This window comes from Equus asinus, chromosome 13 (genome assembly GCF_041296235.1).
Source record: "Equus asinus isolate D_3611 breed Donkey chromosome 13, EquAss-T2T_v2, whole genome shotgun sequence".
Taxonomy (NCBI): Eukaryota; Metazoa; Chordata; class Mammalia; order Perissodactyla; family Equidae; genus Equus; species Equus asinus.
The window spans coordinates 56,099,030-56,115,313 of NC_091802.1; the positions used below are offsets into that span (position 1 = coordinate 56,099,030).

Below are 16,284 nucleotides of genomic sequence, written 5' to 3' on the forward strand. Positions count from 1 at the left end.
AAGCGTGGACTCAAGCTTAGCACCTAGTTGGTATTTGCTATAATCTAAATTAATGGTTAAAGTGAAGATTTGCTTAATGGTTAAGTTTTTTTGTTTTAATCCAGCTATGTTAGATACTAAAGAAGGCTTCCCCACAATCCATATGCATCTGCTTTGACTGGTGGTTTCTATCAACCTACAAAGACTGTGACTTATTGGTGAGGGCAGCTGGACACCTCTGAGCGCAACTTAGAAATCCATCTTGGGCACACTCTATAAAGGAGCTCCTACTCTGGAAATAGCACCCCAGATAAGTGCACAAAAGCAAGACACCCTCGTGGAGCTACTTCTTCCCGCTTTCAACACCCTGATGCCTGAAGGTGAGGTCTCCTTCCTGTGTGTCTTAGAAGCCATGAGCTCACTTAGGTAATGAGAGCCCTGCAAAGGCCTGAGCACCACACATCTGCAGACTCTCCTGCCAGACCTGTGCTAAAGGTTATTGTTCTCATGAGGAGAGACTCTAGGTCAAAAGAGTGATAAAAGTAAGGTTGTGTTTAAAGCTACGTTACTTTAAACATGGACTGGTCTAGGGATTGTTTTCCCAAATGGGGCAATGTTTGCTTAATGATTAAGTTTTTCGTTTTGTTGTTGTTGTTTTTTTTAATCCAGCTATGCTTGATACTAAAGGAGGTTTTCCCACATATGCGTCTTCTGTATTTTGAAATTGCAACTATGGACAGTTATGGCTAATCCTAGTAGATTGTCTTCTCTTCTTTTAACATCTTGGATGAATTTGGGGCACACTAATGTGTTATTTGAAGATGGATGTTGAATGTAAGTTTCTCTGCCATTCTTAGCCAATATATAGAAATTATATTAGCTTAATTGCTAAAAATGCCAAGAATTTGGGTTCAGGATCCTTCTGGACAATGTAGCTTTCTTGTTTTCTTACTGTAACCACTGTATAGATTTACCCCAGCCAGCCATCTTAAAATACCCTCATGGGCAACAGAGAGATCTGCGGAGAAAGTCTGGGTAAAATCAGTGCATATGATAATAGGTATGGGATTTATTTTTTGGGGTGATGGAAGTGTTCTGGAATTAGTGGTCATGGTTACACAGCATGGTGTATATACTAAAAACCGCTGAAATGTATGTTTTAAAATGGTGATTTTTTTATGTTGTGTAAATTACATTTCAGTTAAAAGATTTAAAAAATTACATTTCAGTTTAAAAAACTTTAAAAAAATCAGTGCGTATGAGTCCCCATTACTAGAGAGGCTTTAGAGCACATGGCCTATGAAGCATTGTTATTGCCTGATATATTGATATATCGGCATCGCTGAGTATGGGGAAAGCCTGCAGTTTGTGCAAAGCTCCTTGGTTCCCTTTGCCTAGCCTTCTCACTGCCTTGGTCCCTGTGTATCCATTCTAGGTGAATGCCCCCATGTTGTGAGTCTGTGGGGATGCTTTTGAGATAAGTGAATACTCAGCAAGTTTGAGACTCCTAGTTTATGGTAGTTGTACTTTAAATTGTCTCCGAATTGACAGCCGTTATAAGGAACAAGCACATCTTTCTCAATGACTTTGTAAAATGAATTGTGTTTGCTTCCTAGGGTGGGTGGGAGGTAGAAGAGAAGGTTGCTGTTCTGCTAAAATGTGATAGATTCCATTCTTCAGGTATCATGATGATTGTTTTAATGTTCACATGGGCATTTCTTTAAGGATAGGCCATATGTTTTAGGCATTTAAAATGATATCAGTGGCTATAATATTTTAATTCAAATAATCACAACAGACTTTTTATTATTTCTCTATAAACCCCCTCAACTTTCACCCCTTTTTTCTTTGCCAGTGTGTAGAATTTGACAGCAGTATCAAGAGCTGATGAGGAGGAGAAGATGGAAAGGAGTCTAGCAACTTAAAATTTCATAGCGTTCTCTGTCAGGTGACCTTTTTCCTGTTGGTGGGTCAATTTATTTAGGAGTTAAAGAAGATACTAAGGCCTGTGACAGTATCATCATGTCATATCTGACTTATTGAAATGTTTCCTCCCTGTCCTTATTCTTTATACCACAGTTTGCTTTTTGTGTTCGTAAGTTGACTCATTTGTTTCCTATTAGTGTTTGAAACACCATATGGCCACCGAGAGTCCTAAAAAAATAACTTCTGATGAGGAAGGGGAATACCCGTGTTCCCACCTTCCTATTAAATTTGGCTGATTCACAAGACTACCCCCACTGAAGAGAGGTTGTTATGCTTAGAAAAGAAGAGGTTGATAAAAACCTTTGGCATGGTGTTTTATGGTTTAAAAGTTTTAAGTAGTAGTTTTTATATCTTAAGTTTTTATTTATTTTGGTAAGAACATTACTGTAGCTTTTTGATGTCACTTTTACTGCCAAGAGGTGGCAGGCATTTGATAGCCTGCCACTTTAGGATTTGTGTAAATCAAACCTATTCAAACCTAACATAAATTAGAAACGCGTACTTGTATTTTCTTATTTAAAAAAAAAATTTTTACTGTTGAACTAAGAGTACTTCATAGTGAATACATAAAATAAATATTAAATATCCAGTAAAGCACGTTAAAGTTAACATTTCTCTTTTTATTTTTAGTAACTTATTTTGTGGTATTCTAGTTAGGGCCTGTCAAAAACTCCCTGACAAAAAATTAAAAAAATAAAAAAACTCCCTGACATATTTTGAACAGCTTCTAGAGAGTCACTTATGCTAATTTGCTACTACTCTTGTTGAGAAAAGTGTAGTTAACAGCATAGTGTTTAAGAGTACCGACTCCAGGGCTGGACTGTCTGGGTTTGAAGCCCAGCTCTGCCACTTGCTAGCTGTGGGACATTAGGCAAGTGACTTCCCTCTTTGTGTGTCACTTTCCCGAGGATACCACTATTACCTATCCCATGGGATTGTTACAAGGATTAAGTGAGTTAATATACATAAAGTGCTTAAAACAGTGCCTGGCACTTAGCATGGCAGAAGTACTATTCTTATCAGTATTTGAACAAGGCCTAAGTTACTGCTTTCAGTTGCACTGCTGCCTCCTTCAACAGCCTTAATCAAATGCCTTCTTTAGCTACATCCACACTAAAGTAGATTCTTCAATTTATAGGGCACATGTGGGTCAGGGCTGTCTTCAGAGCACACTTCTCTCGTCTGCATCCCTTCTTTTTTAAATTTTTTTTAATGAAGATTAGCCCTGAGCTAACATCTGCTGCCAATTCTCTTTTTGCTACGGAAGACTGGCCCTGAGATAATGCCCATGCCCATCTTCCTCTACTTTATATGTGGGACGCCTACCACAGCATGGCTTGACAAGTGGTGCCATGTCCGCACCTGGGATCCGAACCGGCAAACCCTGGGCTGCTGAAGTGGAACGCGCGCACTTAACCCCTGCGCCACTGGGCCAGCCCCCACATCCATTCTGATTTTACTTCAAGTCGCCATTCTTCTTATAGCCTCCATCGGACTGCCTGTATGTTACACTCTTAAAGGGCCAAAGACTTAGTTGTAAGAGAAAACTGTACGAAATAACACACCAGTTTAAACGGATATACTAAAATGTTCATTGGATTGGAGGTTTTTCAGGCCAGCTGTGTACAGGAAAATGGAATCAAGCCAAGGTGTTATCTAATTTAGGGGAGCATGAACCAGGGTTTTCACTACTCCTCACATATTCTCCAAAACCGTGATGCGAATGACCCTTACATGAACTTTCTCTCCTCCGTTTTACTAATTCCAGGATCCTAAGGGCAAAGGGACAATTATAGAAAGAAGGAGCCAAGAACACATAGGACTAGTTGGACACCAAATTTATGGCTCTTGTTAGTTCTTGGTACCAGGACAACTCACAGGTGTCAGACTTTTCCCAGTGAAGAGTGGACTGAAATCATTTGCCAGTGAGTGGCAAATGTACTTTTAAAGCCCTTGCTTAAGTGCCTGTAGCACTTGTACTCTGGGTTCCTGTGTGTGTATCTGTGGGTTAGGGTAGTTTCATTGTATCTAGGAGGTTCATACTGGCCCTAAGTTCTTACTGTATCTACTCTTTGGCTAAAAGCCACTTATAGGATCAAAGCCTTTCTTAAAGATTCAGACACTCAGAAATTCACTAGACACTTATTTTATTTGCCTGAATAATGCTATCTGAGCTTGTTTATTCTGCTAGAATGTTCTAAACCAGGATCACTTCAGAAGATTTGGAAGCCAGATCCCTATAGCTGTATAGTGCTTTATCAGAATTGTCCAACTAGGAGCTGGCCCCGTGCCTGAGTGGTTAAGTTCGCGCGCTCCGCTGCAGGCGGCCCAGTGTTTCGTTGGTTCAAATCCTGGGCGCGGACATGGCACTGCTCATCAAACCACGCTGAGACAGCGTCCCACATTCCACAACTAGAAGGACCCACAACGAAGAATATACAACTATGTACCAGGGGGCTTTGGGGAGAAAAAGGAAAAAAAATAAGATCTTTAAGGAAAAAAAAAAAAAAGAATTGTCCAACTATTTACCAACCACCATTTTAGCTTTATTTGGCTGTGTTTTTTATTTTTATTTTTTTCATGAGGAAGATTAGCCCTGATCTAACATCTACCACCAATCCTCCTCTTTTTGCTGAGGAAGACTGGCCCTGAGCTAACATCTGTGCCCATCTTCCTCTATTTTATATGTGGGACGCCTGCCACAGCACGGCTTGATAAGCAATGTGTGGGTCCACACCTGGGATCTAAACTGGTGAACCCCAGGCTGCTGAAGTGGAGCACATGAACTTAACCACTAAGCCACCGGGCCGGCCCCTGGCCATGTTTTTTAAAAGCCTTTTTTTGGCAGCTCCCGCTGGTGTGGTTATTGTTACAAAGTTGAATGATTTCTGGGTTACGTTTGGTGTCAAAACAGTGTATGTGTGTCCTTATGAACATTGAATCGAGAACTACTGGTAGGTTACTTAAAGCTCTTCAAAAATGAAAGATTTTCAGCAAATTGTAAGAAATATATATTTTTATATATAATATATATGTGTGTACAGTCCATTCGCCTTATGGTGACATTTTGGTCAGTGACAGACCACATGTCTGACAGTGGTCCCATAAGTTTAGTACCATATAACCTACGTGTATAGTGGGCTACACCGTCTCGGTTTGTGCAGGTACACGCTATGATGTTCGCACAATGATGCAATTGCCTAATGACTTATTTCTCAGAATATACCCCCTCATTAAGTGACACATGACTATATGTATATGTATATATACATACACTTGGATAAATAATTTAGGATTCTTAATCTGCTTATCTGCTTTTCTTTTAAAGGGTTGAGTTTTCTTTTTTTTATTTTCCTTCTCCCCAGAGCCCCCAGTACATAGTCGTATATTCTAGTTGTGGGTTGCTCTCCTAATATTCTTCCTGAAGTTAAAAAATATTTTATTCTCAAACTTAAAAATGAAGAATCTTTGATAAGCCATGAACTATGAGCTCTATGCTAAATTCCTTTTTAGGAGTTAGGTATGTGGAAGAAACATAGCCAGTAGGGTTAATATGAATATAGAAAACAGTAGATTACAGATGTGTCGTTTGAGCCTTTGGACACAATACAATCTTTGACAATGACTGGGGGTTTTTTGCTTTCTTTCCTTTGCTAGTTGTGGAACCCTATCACGTTGTGGTTAGATTTCAATAAAGAATATTTAAGAACAGGACCATAAGATTCTGTTTCCATGATAAAGCTTGTATATTGCTTAAAAAAGATGAAATTCAGTTTTTATGAGACTCGCTATAATAAAGATGAACATTGATGGCTTCTTAGGGGTATAGGCACTTCTATCATGTTGCCAGATCTCTGCCACCCCTGTGTGAGGCTTGTGAGCAGTGACCACTGACTGGCCAGGAGAGCAGCAGGCTCACAGCCCTCTGGGGCCGTGACCTCCAGGCTGTGGGGCATCCAGGGTGAGTTTCTTCTGTCAGCTCAGTCTGTTGCCCCCTTTTTCTTGGGCTCACATGTTGCTGTTCATTGTGCATATAGGAATTCATCAAGTTCTGAGCACATGCAGGGATGCAGCACCATCTCTTCCTGTTGCTTCTCCAGAGGCCATCATTGTCTTCCCTATTTGACTTTTTATTCAAATCTGACTATTCTACATATGTGTCCAAATCAGATTTTACAAATCATAAACAGAATGGCATTCTAATAGTCATTCACTTTATAAAGATTTACCAGAGTTTACTTTTTTTTTTGAGGAAGATTAGCCCTGAGCTAATATCTGCCACCAATCTTCCTCTTTTTGCTGAGGAAGACACCCTGAGCTGACATCTGTGCCCATCTTTCTCTACATTTTTTTTTTTTTTGAGGAAGATTAGCCCTGAGCTAACTGCTGCCAATCCTTCTCTTTTTGCTGAGGAAGATTGGCCCTGAGCTAGCATCCGTGCTCATCTTCCTCTACTTTATATGTGGGACACCTACCACAGCATGGCTTGCCAAGTGGTGCCATGTCTGTACCCAGGATCCGAACCGGTGAACCCCTGGCCGCCGAAGTGGAACGTACACACTTAACTGCTGCGCCACGGGGCTGGCCCCTTTCTCTACTTTTTTATACGTGGGACACCTGTCACAGCATGGCTTGATAAGTGGTGCCATGTCCATACCCAGGATCCGAACCGGTGAACCCCTGGCCGCCGAAGCGGAACGTGCACACTTAACTGCTGCGCCACAGGGCTGGCCCCTTTCTCTACTTTTTTATACGTGGGACACCTGTCACAGCATGGCTTGATAAGTGGTGTGAAGCTCCGCACCCAAGGGTCTGAACCGGCAAACCCCGGGCTGCCAAAGCAGAGCGTGTAAACTTAACCACTGTGCCACTAGGCCAGCCCCCATAGTTCACTTTTAACTTAAAAGAACTCCTTTGGCTTATTAGCAACATACATCTTTCATTTAATTTTGGATTAGGATAGATTCCCTATCAAGTTGTCATTAATATAGTGGATTTCTTTCCTAACAAGTTTCTTTTTTAATTCTAAAATTAGTCACAGTTATGGTAAAGAAAAGCCAAGATAACCCCTAAAATCGATAATACTGGATGTATTTTTCAGTCCACTTTTTCTTTCTGCATATAGTATACCTAATTGTAGTCTGGTTACATATTTTTATTTTTTTTCACTTGATATATTTAGTTTGTACACAGCTTTTGCCAAATAGTCATCATAATACCCCTTAGTTGTTGGAGGAAACAGAAAAAGGGATTTAACACATCTCTAGTGATCTCCACACATTCCCAGCAACAGTTACAGAGCAAGCCATCCCACTGGCTGCTTTTCTAGTCTGCACGTGAGGTGGAAGAGTTCAAATTTAGTATTCGGTGTGGGGAACAAGGCTGTGTAGATGTTGTGGGGAAGCTAACCAGAGAAGTTACTGGTTTCCTCTTTTTTTCCTCCTTCTCCCCAAAGCCCCAGTACATAGTTGTATGTCCTAGTCATAGGTCACTCTAGTTCTTCTCTGTGGACGCTGCCTCAGCATGGCCTGATGAGTGGCACTAGGTCCGCGCCCAGGATCCAAACTGGTGAAACTCTGGACCGCTAAAGCAGAGTGAGTGAACTGAGCCACTTGGCCACGGGGCCAGCCCTGAGAAGTTACTGGTTTTTTAATTGCCAGGAGAAGCATCTAAGTCAGAGATTAGAATTGCTTCTCTGTTTTGCTGGGTTAGTATGTAGCTGCTGTGGACTAGGCTTGCACCACTTGGGATGCTTTTTTTGAACAAACATGTCTTGAACACATGCTGTGAGCTGGCTTTGTGCAGGGACACAAAGATGAATAGACATGGCTACATACAAAGCAGTTGAAATCAACTGTGGTAGGGTTGGGGCCAGCCCAGTGGTGCAGCTGTTAAGTGTGCATGTTCCACTTCAGCGGCCTGGGGTTTGCCAATTCGGATCTTGGGTGTGGACATGGCACCGCTTGGCAAGCCATGCTGTGGTAGGCATCCCACGTATAAAGTAAGGAAGGTGGGCACAGATGTTAGCTCAGGGCTAGTCTTCCTCAGCAAAAAATGAGGATTAGCAGCAGATGTTAGCTCAGGGCTAATCTTCCTCAAAAAAAAAGCTGTGGTAGGGGACATAGCAGCTGTGTTCACACACTGAAGTGGAAACATGGAAGAGAAGGCAATTAACACCACTGGGCAGGATCAGGGAACCCTCATGCAGAGAACAAGCCAGAAGAGTGATCCAGACACAGAGAGCAACATGAGCAAAAGTATGGAGATGGGAGGGGAGAGTGTGGTGTGTTGCAGAATACCAACTCTTCAAAGCAGAGGTTGGCAAACTACAACTTGTGTGCCAAATCCAGCCTGCCACCTGCTTTTGTATGGCCCATGAGCAAAGAATGGTTTTTACATTTTTAATGATTGAAAAAGAAGAAGATTTCATGACACATGAATATTATATGAAATTCAAATTTCAGCATCCATAAATAAAGTTTTATTGGAACCCACGCTTATTGGTTTACATATTATCTTTGGCTACTTTTTTGCACTGTACCCACAGAGTTCAGTATTTGTGACAGAGACCATGTGGGGCACTCTGATCGCTTTACATTGCAGTGCGCTACAAATCACAGTGACACAGTTATAACTTGACAGTGGTCCCAGTGCCATGTGTATCAGCATACCACTTATTTTATTTACTCTTTATTACCGTTGCCTACCTATCGTGTTAAAATGAGACGAAGAGAAAAATGGATGTGGAATGTCATGTTTTTAGGGCTCATTGGAGTATGGATTATTTTGTTATCGATTTAGATGGCAAAGCTGTCTTTAATAAAAAAAGCTATGCTGAAAGAATCCATCAACATTACCAGACTAAGCAGTTGTCACAATGTTCCCAAGTCATAGGAAAGCAACGGTGAGAAAAATTAGAAAATTTTAAAGGCACTGTTTCGTCCCAGCAGAATTTCTTCGTAAAAATGAAAATGAGATTACAACTGAAGCAAGTTTCCAAGTGGCTCATTTATTAGCCAAGCAAAGAAAGCCATGTGCCAATATTGAATTAATTAAATTGTGTTTATAACAGCAGCTAAAGAAATGTGTCCAGAAAAAACAAACTTGTTTAAAAGTGTTAGCCTTTCAGCAAGAGCAGTTTCTCAAAGTGTTGGGGTCTCTCGGAGCAACAGCAATAGTCAATTAAAAAACAAGGCAAATGATTTTGAGTGATTTCCTTGGCTCTTGATGAGTCAACAGATGCTGTTACTGTTTAGTTGTTTATTCATGGTCTCAGTGCCATGTTTCAAGTGACTGAAAGCCCCTATGAATAGTCTAAACTGCAACTGAGAATATTTTCAAAAAAGTTAAGAAAACACTAATGCATTACAACCTGAAGTATAATCTGCTAATATGTGTTAAAACTGGTGATGGTAAGAATATGAGTGGAGCAGAAAAAGATTTAATTGGACAAGTTTACAGAGCTTATGGAAATGTACAGTGTTTAAAGCCTGTGTATTGTATTATTCATTAGCAAGTAATTTTCAGAAAATATTTGAATCTGTTATATGTTACTCAACCATTAGGATCAATGATGAACTACACTCCCTCTTGTGGACTTAACCTTCATCAGTTCCATGAATTTTTGTCAGAAATAGAAGCTGAATATTCTGACATGCCCTATTACACAACGGTTTCATGGCTTAGCAGTGGTAAAGTTTTCTTGTGATTTTTTTGAGTTCAGAGCGGAGATTGAAATTTTTCTCAATAAGAGGAATCGTTCTCACCCACTGTTACTGAACGCCGAATGACTGGAAATTAGCTTTTGCTGCAGACTTGATAGTGTTTCTTAATGAATTCACCCTAAAATTGCAAGGCAAAACATTGCTTATATGCAAACCTCATACTGCAATAAAGTCATTTTGACGACTAACGTTGTTTGAATCATAAGTCATGTCAAGCTACCATAACACTTCCTGTGCTATCAAAAGTTAAAACGAGCCAGCCCCGTGGCAGAGTGCTTAAGTTCACGTACTCTGCTTAGGCAGCCTGGGGTTTCACTGGTTCGGATCCTGGGCGCAGACATGGCACTGCTCCTCAGGCCACGTTGAGGTGGCGTCCCACATGATACAATTAGAAGGACCCACAACTAAAAAAATACACAACTATGTACTCGGGGGACACGGGGAGAAAAAGTAGGGAAAAAAAAAAGATTGGCAACAGTTGTTAGCTCGGGTGCCAATCTTTAAGAAAAACAAAAAGTTAAAACAAAGATGAGATCTCCATTCCTACGAAGATTTACCATGGATGTGATTTCCAAACACAGACTATAATTCTAGCAGTGATTTTGCATCTTGATGTGAATGCAAAGGAAATTTCCGTATTTCAAAATTCACTTAGCTGTGCAACTAAGGAGTTTACACCAAACCATTAATTGGAAATGATTAAAAGGCAAATATCAAGGCTCTCATAGGGCCTGGCCCAGTGGCATAGTGGTTAAGTTCAAGCACTCTGCTTCAGTAGCCTGGAATTTTCAGGTTTGGATCCCAGGCGTGGACCTTGCACCGCTTGTCAGGCCACGCTGTGGCAGCATCCCACATAAAATTGAGGAAGGTTGGCACAGATGTTAGCTCAGCCACAATCTTCCTCAAGCAAAAAGAGGAAGATTGGCAACAGATGTTAGCTCAGGGCCAATCTTGCTCACACACACAAAACTCAGAATTCTATAAATGTCTTCTAAGAGACGAATATGCTCAATTAAAATCATGCTTGTGGGGGCCCATCCCATGGCTGAGTGGTTACGTTTGCATGCTCTGCTTCGCCGGCCCAGGGTTTTGCTGGTTTGGATCCTGGGTGCGGACATGGCACCGCTCATCAGGCCATGCTGAGGCAGCGTCCCACATGCCACAACTAGAAGAACTCGCAACTAAAATATACAAGTAGGTACTGGGGGGATTTGGGGAGAAAAAGCAGAAAACAAAAAAAGAATGGCAACAGTTGTTAGCTCAGGTGCCAATCTTTAAAAAAAAAAAAAAATGCTTGTGGAATAACAGCATTTGGGAGTACCTATCTATGTGGAAAGACATTTTCAATGATGAAATATGTAAAATCTTATTACAGAATCAGCATTAACAGATGAATGTTTGTATTCAATTTTGATGAAAGGGACCCCCAACTTTGCAAATGTTATCCCTACACCCCCAAATCCATCCTTATTAGACTTGTATTGCCAAAAATTGTAGCCAATTATTCTATTTTGAATTTCATCAAAGAATTTGTGGAAATTTGTTTTCTCTTGTTACGTAAGTACCTACATCATATCCTCAATTTGGCCTCTTTGCCATCAAAGTCTAAAATACTCTCTGGTCCTTTACAGAACAAGTTTGCTGACCCTGCTCTAGAATTTGCTTTGTTGTTGGGGAGGGGAGCAGATCGGTGACAGCAGGGGAGGTGGAATCAGAGTGAGGCCATGCCAAACACTATTTTAGAAGCAGTGGCGAACTAGATAGATATGGATTAAGCCATTGGCTGCTTTCTCCCCATTGCCTCTAAACTTACGTGGTTTTTCTGTCAATCATCTCTAATAGTTTTCTGTGTATTCACTTTGTTCCCATTCTCCTCACACTCCTCCTTAGAGGAGTGAAATATCCAAACAGGTCAATCTGTTAAGTGAGACAACTTGGAATAGGATTTAAAGTTTAGCTAGAAGTTGAGCTGGTGGTAGTTTAGCACTTGATCTAACACCTCCTGAAGAGTGATGCAATTTACTGAATTTACTATTAATCCCTTATGTGTTACTGCTGTTGGTTTAGTGGGACAAGTGATTGAATTTAGATTTCAGGTAGCCTGATTTTTGCTGTTTTTTAGAATTTTGGACAATAAAGATAATTCAATAAATGTTGAAAGTATTATTTGATTTTTTTTTTTTTTTTGAGATTGGCACCTGAGCCACCATCTGTTTTTTTTTTCCCCTTCTCTCCAAAGCCCGCCAGTACATAGTTGTATATTCTAGTTGCTCTATGTGGGACGCCACCTCAGCATGGCCTGATGAGCAGTGCTAGGTCCATGCCCAGGATCCGAACCAGCGAAACCCTGGGCCACCAAAGCGGAGCATATGAACTTAACCACTTGGCCATGGGGCTGGCCCCTGATTTTTTTTAAAAAAATGGATGCATGTATTTGACTCTAAAAATTTTTAGAGAAAAGTATTAATAGTTTTGTAAAGCAGTTTAGTGATATGATGCTTTTTGATTATATCTGTGTAAAAATACTGAGAGAAAATTGACCAAAAGGCTAACATGAGTGGTGGGATTAAGAGTGATTTTGCCCTTTTCTCCATTTTCCAATTTTTTTGTAAAATGGCTGTTACTTTCATAATTTTTTACATTTATAAATAAGCCATTAGTAGGATAATTAATGTGATGTCCTAAAAAGAAGTGAAAAGTAGCTTTGATTTAAAGTCAGCCCCCAGAGGCCGGTCCGGTGGTGCAGCAGTTAAGTGCACACATTCCACTTCAGCGGCCCAGGGTTCACTGGTTCGGATCCCGGGTGCGGACATGGCACCGCTTAGCAAGCCATGCTGTGGTAGGCATCCCACATATAAAGTAGAGGAAGATGGGCACAGATGTTAGCTCAGGGCCAATCTTCCTCAGCAAAAAGAGGAGGATTGGCATATGTAAGCTCAGGGCTAATCTTCCTAAAAATAAATAAATAAATAAATAAATAAAGTCATCCCCCAGTGGGCAAATGTGAAGGTGCTGCTCCTTGCTCAAGGTGAAGTGCTGACCAGTCGCAGTTCCCTCTCGGCTTTGTGGATCCCTTCTACTGGCTGAAGGTGTGCGTTCTCTGACAGTTCTCATTACTCAGGGCCTAAGTGGTTTCTTGACTCATCCTGGCCATCGTAGGACACTGAGGCCTTGCAATTCGAAACTGATCTGTGTTCATTGGCTTTTATCCTTGGATTCAGGTATTCCTGGGAGATGGAAGTGTGAAGAATTTAGTCCTATGGCCCTGTGACCTCCCCAGATCTTGGAGGCGAGGAGTGGGTGGTTGGCGAATCGTCCCTCCTTGGTTAGACCCCGGGACTTCTTGAGGTTTCCTGAAAGCCGGTTGAATTGAGGAGTGAGTCTTAACCTATTTAGTTCCTTAGATCTGTGCTTTCAAACCTTTAAAATAGAAAGGTGGATTGGAGCTTAATGGAGACAGTTGTACACTTCCACTGAAAATTTATATTTCATTTCAATCCATGAAAATGGAAAAGTGTGATTTCTAAGTGGTTTTCTCCTTGCCCCTTGGGCACTGCATTGCCGGTTAGCACAAGGTTGGCGGGGAGAGGGAGAAGGGAAATTTTGAGCAAACATTGTCGTCTCCTAGGTAGTAGATGGCCCAGTTCCATTAATGACTTAAGCAAAAGGTTAGAAATTTCTCTCACTTGATTATAGTGTGTTGAAAGTGGGCTCTCTGCCTGCCTAGACTCGGTCATTTGGCCTCTTCTCTCGAGGGGCTTTTCTGCAGGACAGTCTGCCCTGTCTGCTGAGTTACAGGTTTCCTGCACCGTAGTGCTTTTCATAAGATAATAGGATTTGCCTTCCAGCTCTCAGTGCTCTGCCTGCTGGGGGCATCGTGAAACTGTTGGTACTGCTTTGTGGACTTCGCTCTTTCTGTGAGTCTTCATTTCTTGTTGTATTCATTTAGCAAACTTTGTCACTGTACTGTTTTCTTTCATGCTGGTATCAAGGACTTTATAGTTTAGTAGTAGAGAAAAATGTACACATTATTAATATGCAGTGCAGGATAAGGGCTATGAGAAATGTCCAGAGAAAGTACTGTAAAAACTTGAGATGACAACATTTAACTGGGGACAAGGGCAGGAGCGGGGAGGATAGGTAGAGGTCAAGGAAGGCTTCGTGGACGTGGTGGCATCAGAAGATTCATTACCATCGAATTCAGTCTTGAAAGATTTCTGCAGTAAGGAAGGGGACATGAGCAAAGGCAGGGAAGTTAAAGATCTGTTTGCAAGACACCAAGGACTCCAGTTTTACCAGCTGGATTGGAGAGGAATCAAGGGAAACAAGGCTGGAAAAGTACATTGGGCTGGATTTGTAGGGCCTGGAATGCCGGGCCAAAGGGTTGGTGCTTCTCAGTGACTACTCGGGGAAGCCAAAGGCTTTTAATAAAATGAGAATTAAATTTGGGCTCTATGAAGAATAATGTGCACTGTGCATTGTAAACTGGACATGGGAGGGGCTGGCAGCAAGGAGACCCATTTATTAAAAGTACCAAGTCTTTGACTCGCAGCAGCGGGAATGGAAATGAAGAGGCTTAAAATGTGGTCATTTGTTGCCTCTGTGTCTGTCCTTCTCTGTAGCATCCCTGCCAGCTGGAGCCCTGGCATCTGCATGTGACACTGTGGCCATGACTGTCCCAAGGAAGCAGGCTCGCCAGGACGTCTCTTTCTCCAAGAGAACAGATTGTACCCAAAGTCAGGGTGACCACATCTTAGAGTTCTTCCCTTGACTGCCTCCCTGGGTGTTCACTGAGGCACCTATACCAAGGAGATGGGCACCACTCTCAGGGTTGTCAGATTTAGCAAATAAAAATCCTGGGTGCCAGTTAGATTAGAATTTCAGATCGTGGATAATTTTTTTTAGTATAAATATGTCCCATGAAATATTTGGTTTACCTGAAATTCCAGTTTAACTGTGTGTCCTGTGTTTAACCTGACAGTCCAAACCATTCCTCACTCTTCTCTGCTCCTGGCCCTGGGCTCAGCTTCCTCCTCTCCCATCTCCCACCTGTTTCCTCCCAAGTTAGCCATCTAGTAGGTTCAGAATCCTGTAGAGTATGTGCTGCCCAGGAGGGGTCAGCCTAGTAGTTTGGGGGATACGTGTCCCAACTCAGTGCCAGGATTTGGTACCTGTGTACAGCATTAGGTGTAGTGCTCCTCTGTCTAACCAGACAGAGAGGGGGACAGGAAGAAAGACCTTGTGTTTCAACGCCAAAGGGGACAGGAGAGCATCAGGCCCAGTGTCTCAGAATGTACCTGGGGCCCGGAGATAGTATCCCTGAAATTGGGCTCCTCCTGTACCTCACCTCCTCCTCTTTCCAGTTCCACTCCTAGCCCACGCACATCCCACAAAGGTACTTGGAGCTCTTGGGCCCAGACATACTCTGTTTCTAAGCTCATACAGTTCCATTTGCCTAAAACAGCCTTTCCACATTCTTTACCCACTAGCACCTCTTCTTCCCTTCCCTTTGCTCTGTCCCAGCATGGGTCAAGAACCCGTACTCTGGGTCCCCAGGAACCCTGAGCAAACCTCTTTCATAACCTTTTCCACACTTAATTGATTCCATCTGTTACTGGTGGGCTTCCTAAGAACCAGGCCCTGCTTCATCAGTGTTCCCAGTGCCTACCACCATTCCTGAACCTGGTAGGTACTCAATAAATACGTACTCAATGAACAGCAGGGCTCTTTGGAAGCCTCACTGCCACCTTAAACCCCCAGTTGTGTTCCTCAGGGAGCACCCAGCTCCAGCTTCCTCCCCGCCCAGTGTACATACCTGGATGCTTCTCCACACTTCAAGGCTGAGAGGACTTTTCAGCGCTTTTTATTAGCATTAACAAAAACCTTTCTGGAAAGTCTCAGCCCTGGGCTTACCGGTCCCCACACCTTCCATATGCCCAGACTAGTAAGACCCTGCATATCCTGGCATGAACCAAAGGCATGGGCTGGACCCTCTCACCCTTGTCCCATGCCCTCCAGCTCCAGGTGCTGCTCCAAGCCTGGACAGGTGCTTCAGGTTGGGTGGTTCCCTCCACACAACCTTCTGTGCCTTCTAGAACAATCCTTCTTGCTGGCATCAAATGCCTTTATCAAGCCATTTGTTGGCTGCATTATTAGGGCTTGAGGGAATGAATAAAGAGAATTTTGCTGCCTGCCTGTCCCTCTGTGGTGGGGGGCAAATCTAAGAAACCTTCCACCTGGACACACAGAGTCAACAAAAACACGGATGGTATGTTCTGTAAGGGGTAGGTGGCCCTCCACTGCGTGGTCCGTGGGAAAGGAGCTTTGGGGGTGTCTTGGCTATTACATGCAGAGCAGAAGAGAGACACAAAGATTGGGAGGATGCCAGAAGGACAGACAGAGCCCCCAAATTGCAGGGTTAGTCGGGACATAAACAGCCCCAGCTGCTGCAGGCCCTCATTTGTGAGACTCTTGAGGGTAGGCAGGGCTGAGAGGAAGAGTCTCTTCAGATGCTTCTAATAGGTGCTCCTTCCCATACGCTTACTTGTATGGTACTGGGAAACGTCTCTGGGAGGAGGTAGGTAGACAGGCCAGT

General features: G+C 42.5%; 1 protein-coding gene across 9 annotated transcripts in view; it reads left to right on the forward strand.

Moving 5' to 3' along the window:
• UNK (unk zinc finger) overlaps positions 1–16,284 on the forward strand; it is a 36,176-nt gene that overhangs the window by 4,088 nt on the left and 15,804 nt on the right. The window contains exons 1-3 of one of the 9 annotated variants that reach the window (XM_070482132.1): positions 674–813; positions 1,835–1,927; positions 10,775–10,883. The exons of 7 other annotated variants lie outside the window; for them this stretch is intronic. In XM_070482132.1, the coding sequence (XP_070338233.1) occupies positions 10,846–10,883 (38 nt within the window). In that variant the 5' untranslated portion in view covers positions 674–813; positions 1,835–1,927; positions 10,775–10,845. Of the gene's footprint in view, positions 1–673; positions 814–1,834; positions 1,928–10,774; positions 10,884–16,284 lie in introns of those variants that run through there. One more of the 9 variants, XM_070482134.1, reaches the window with a different exon arrangement.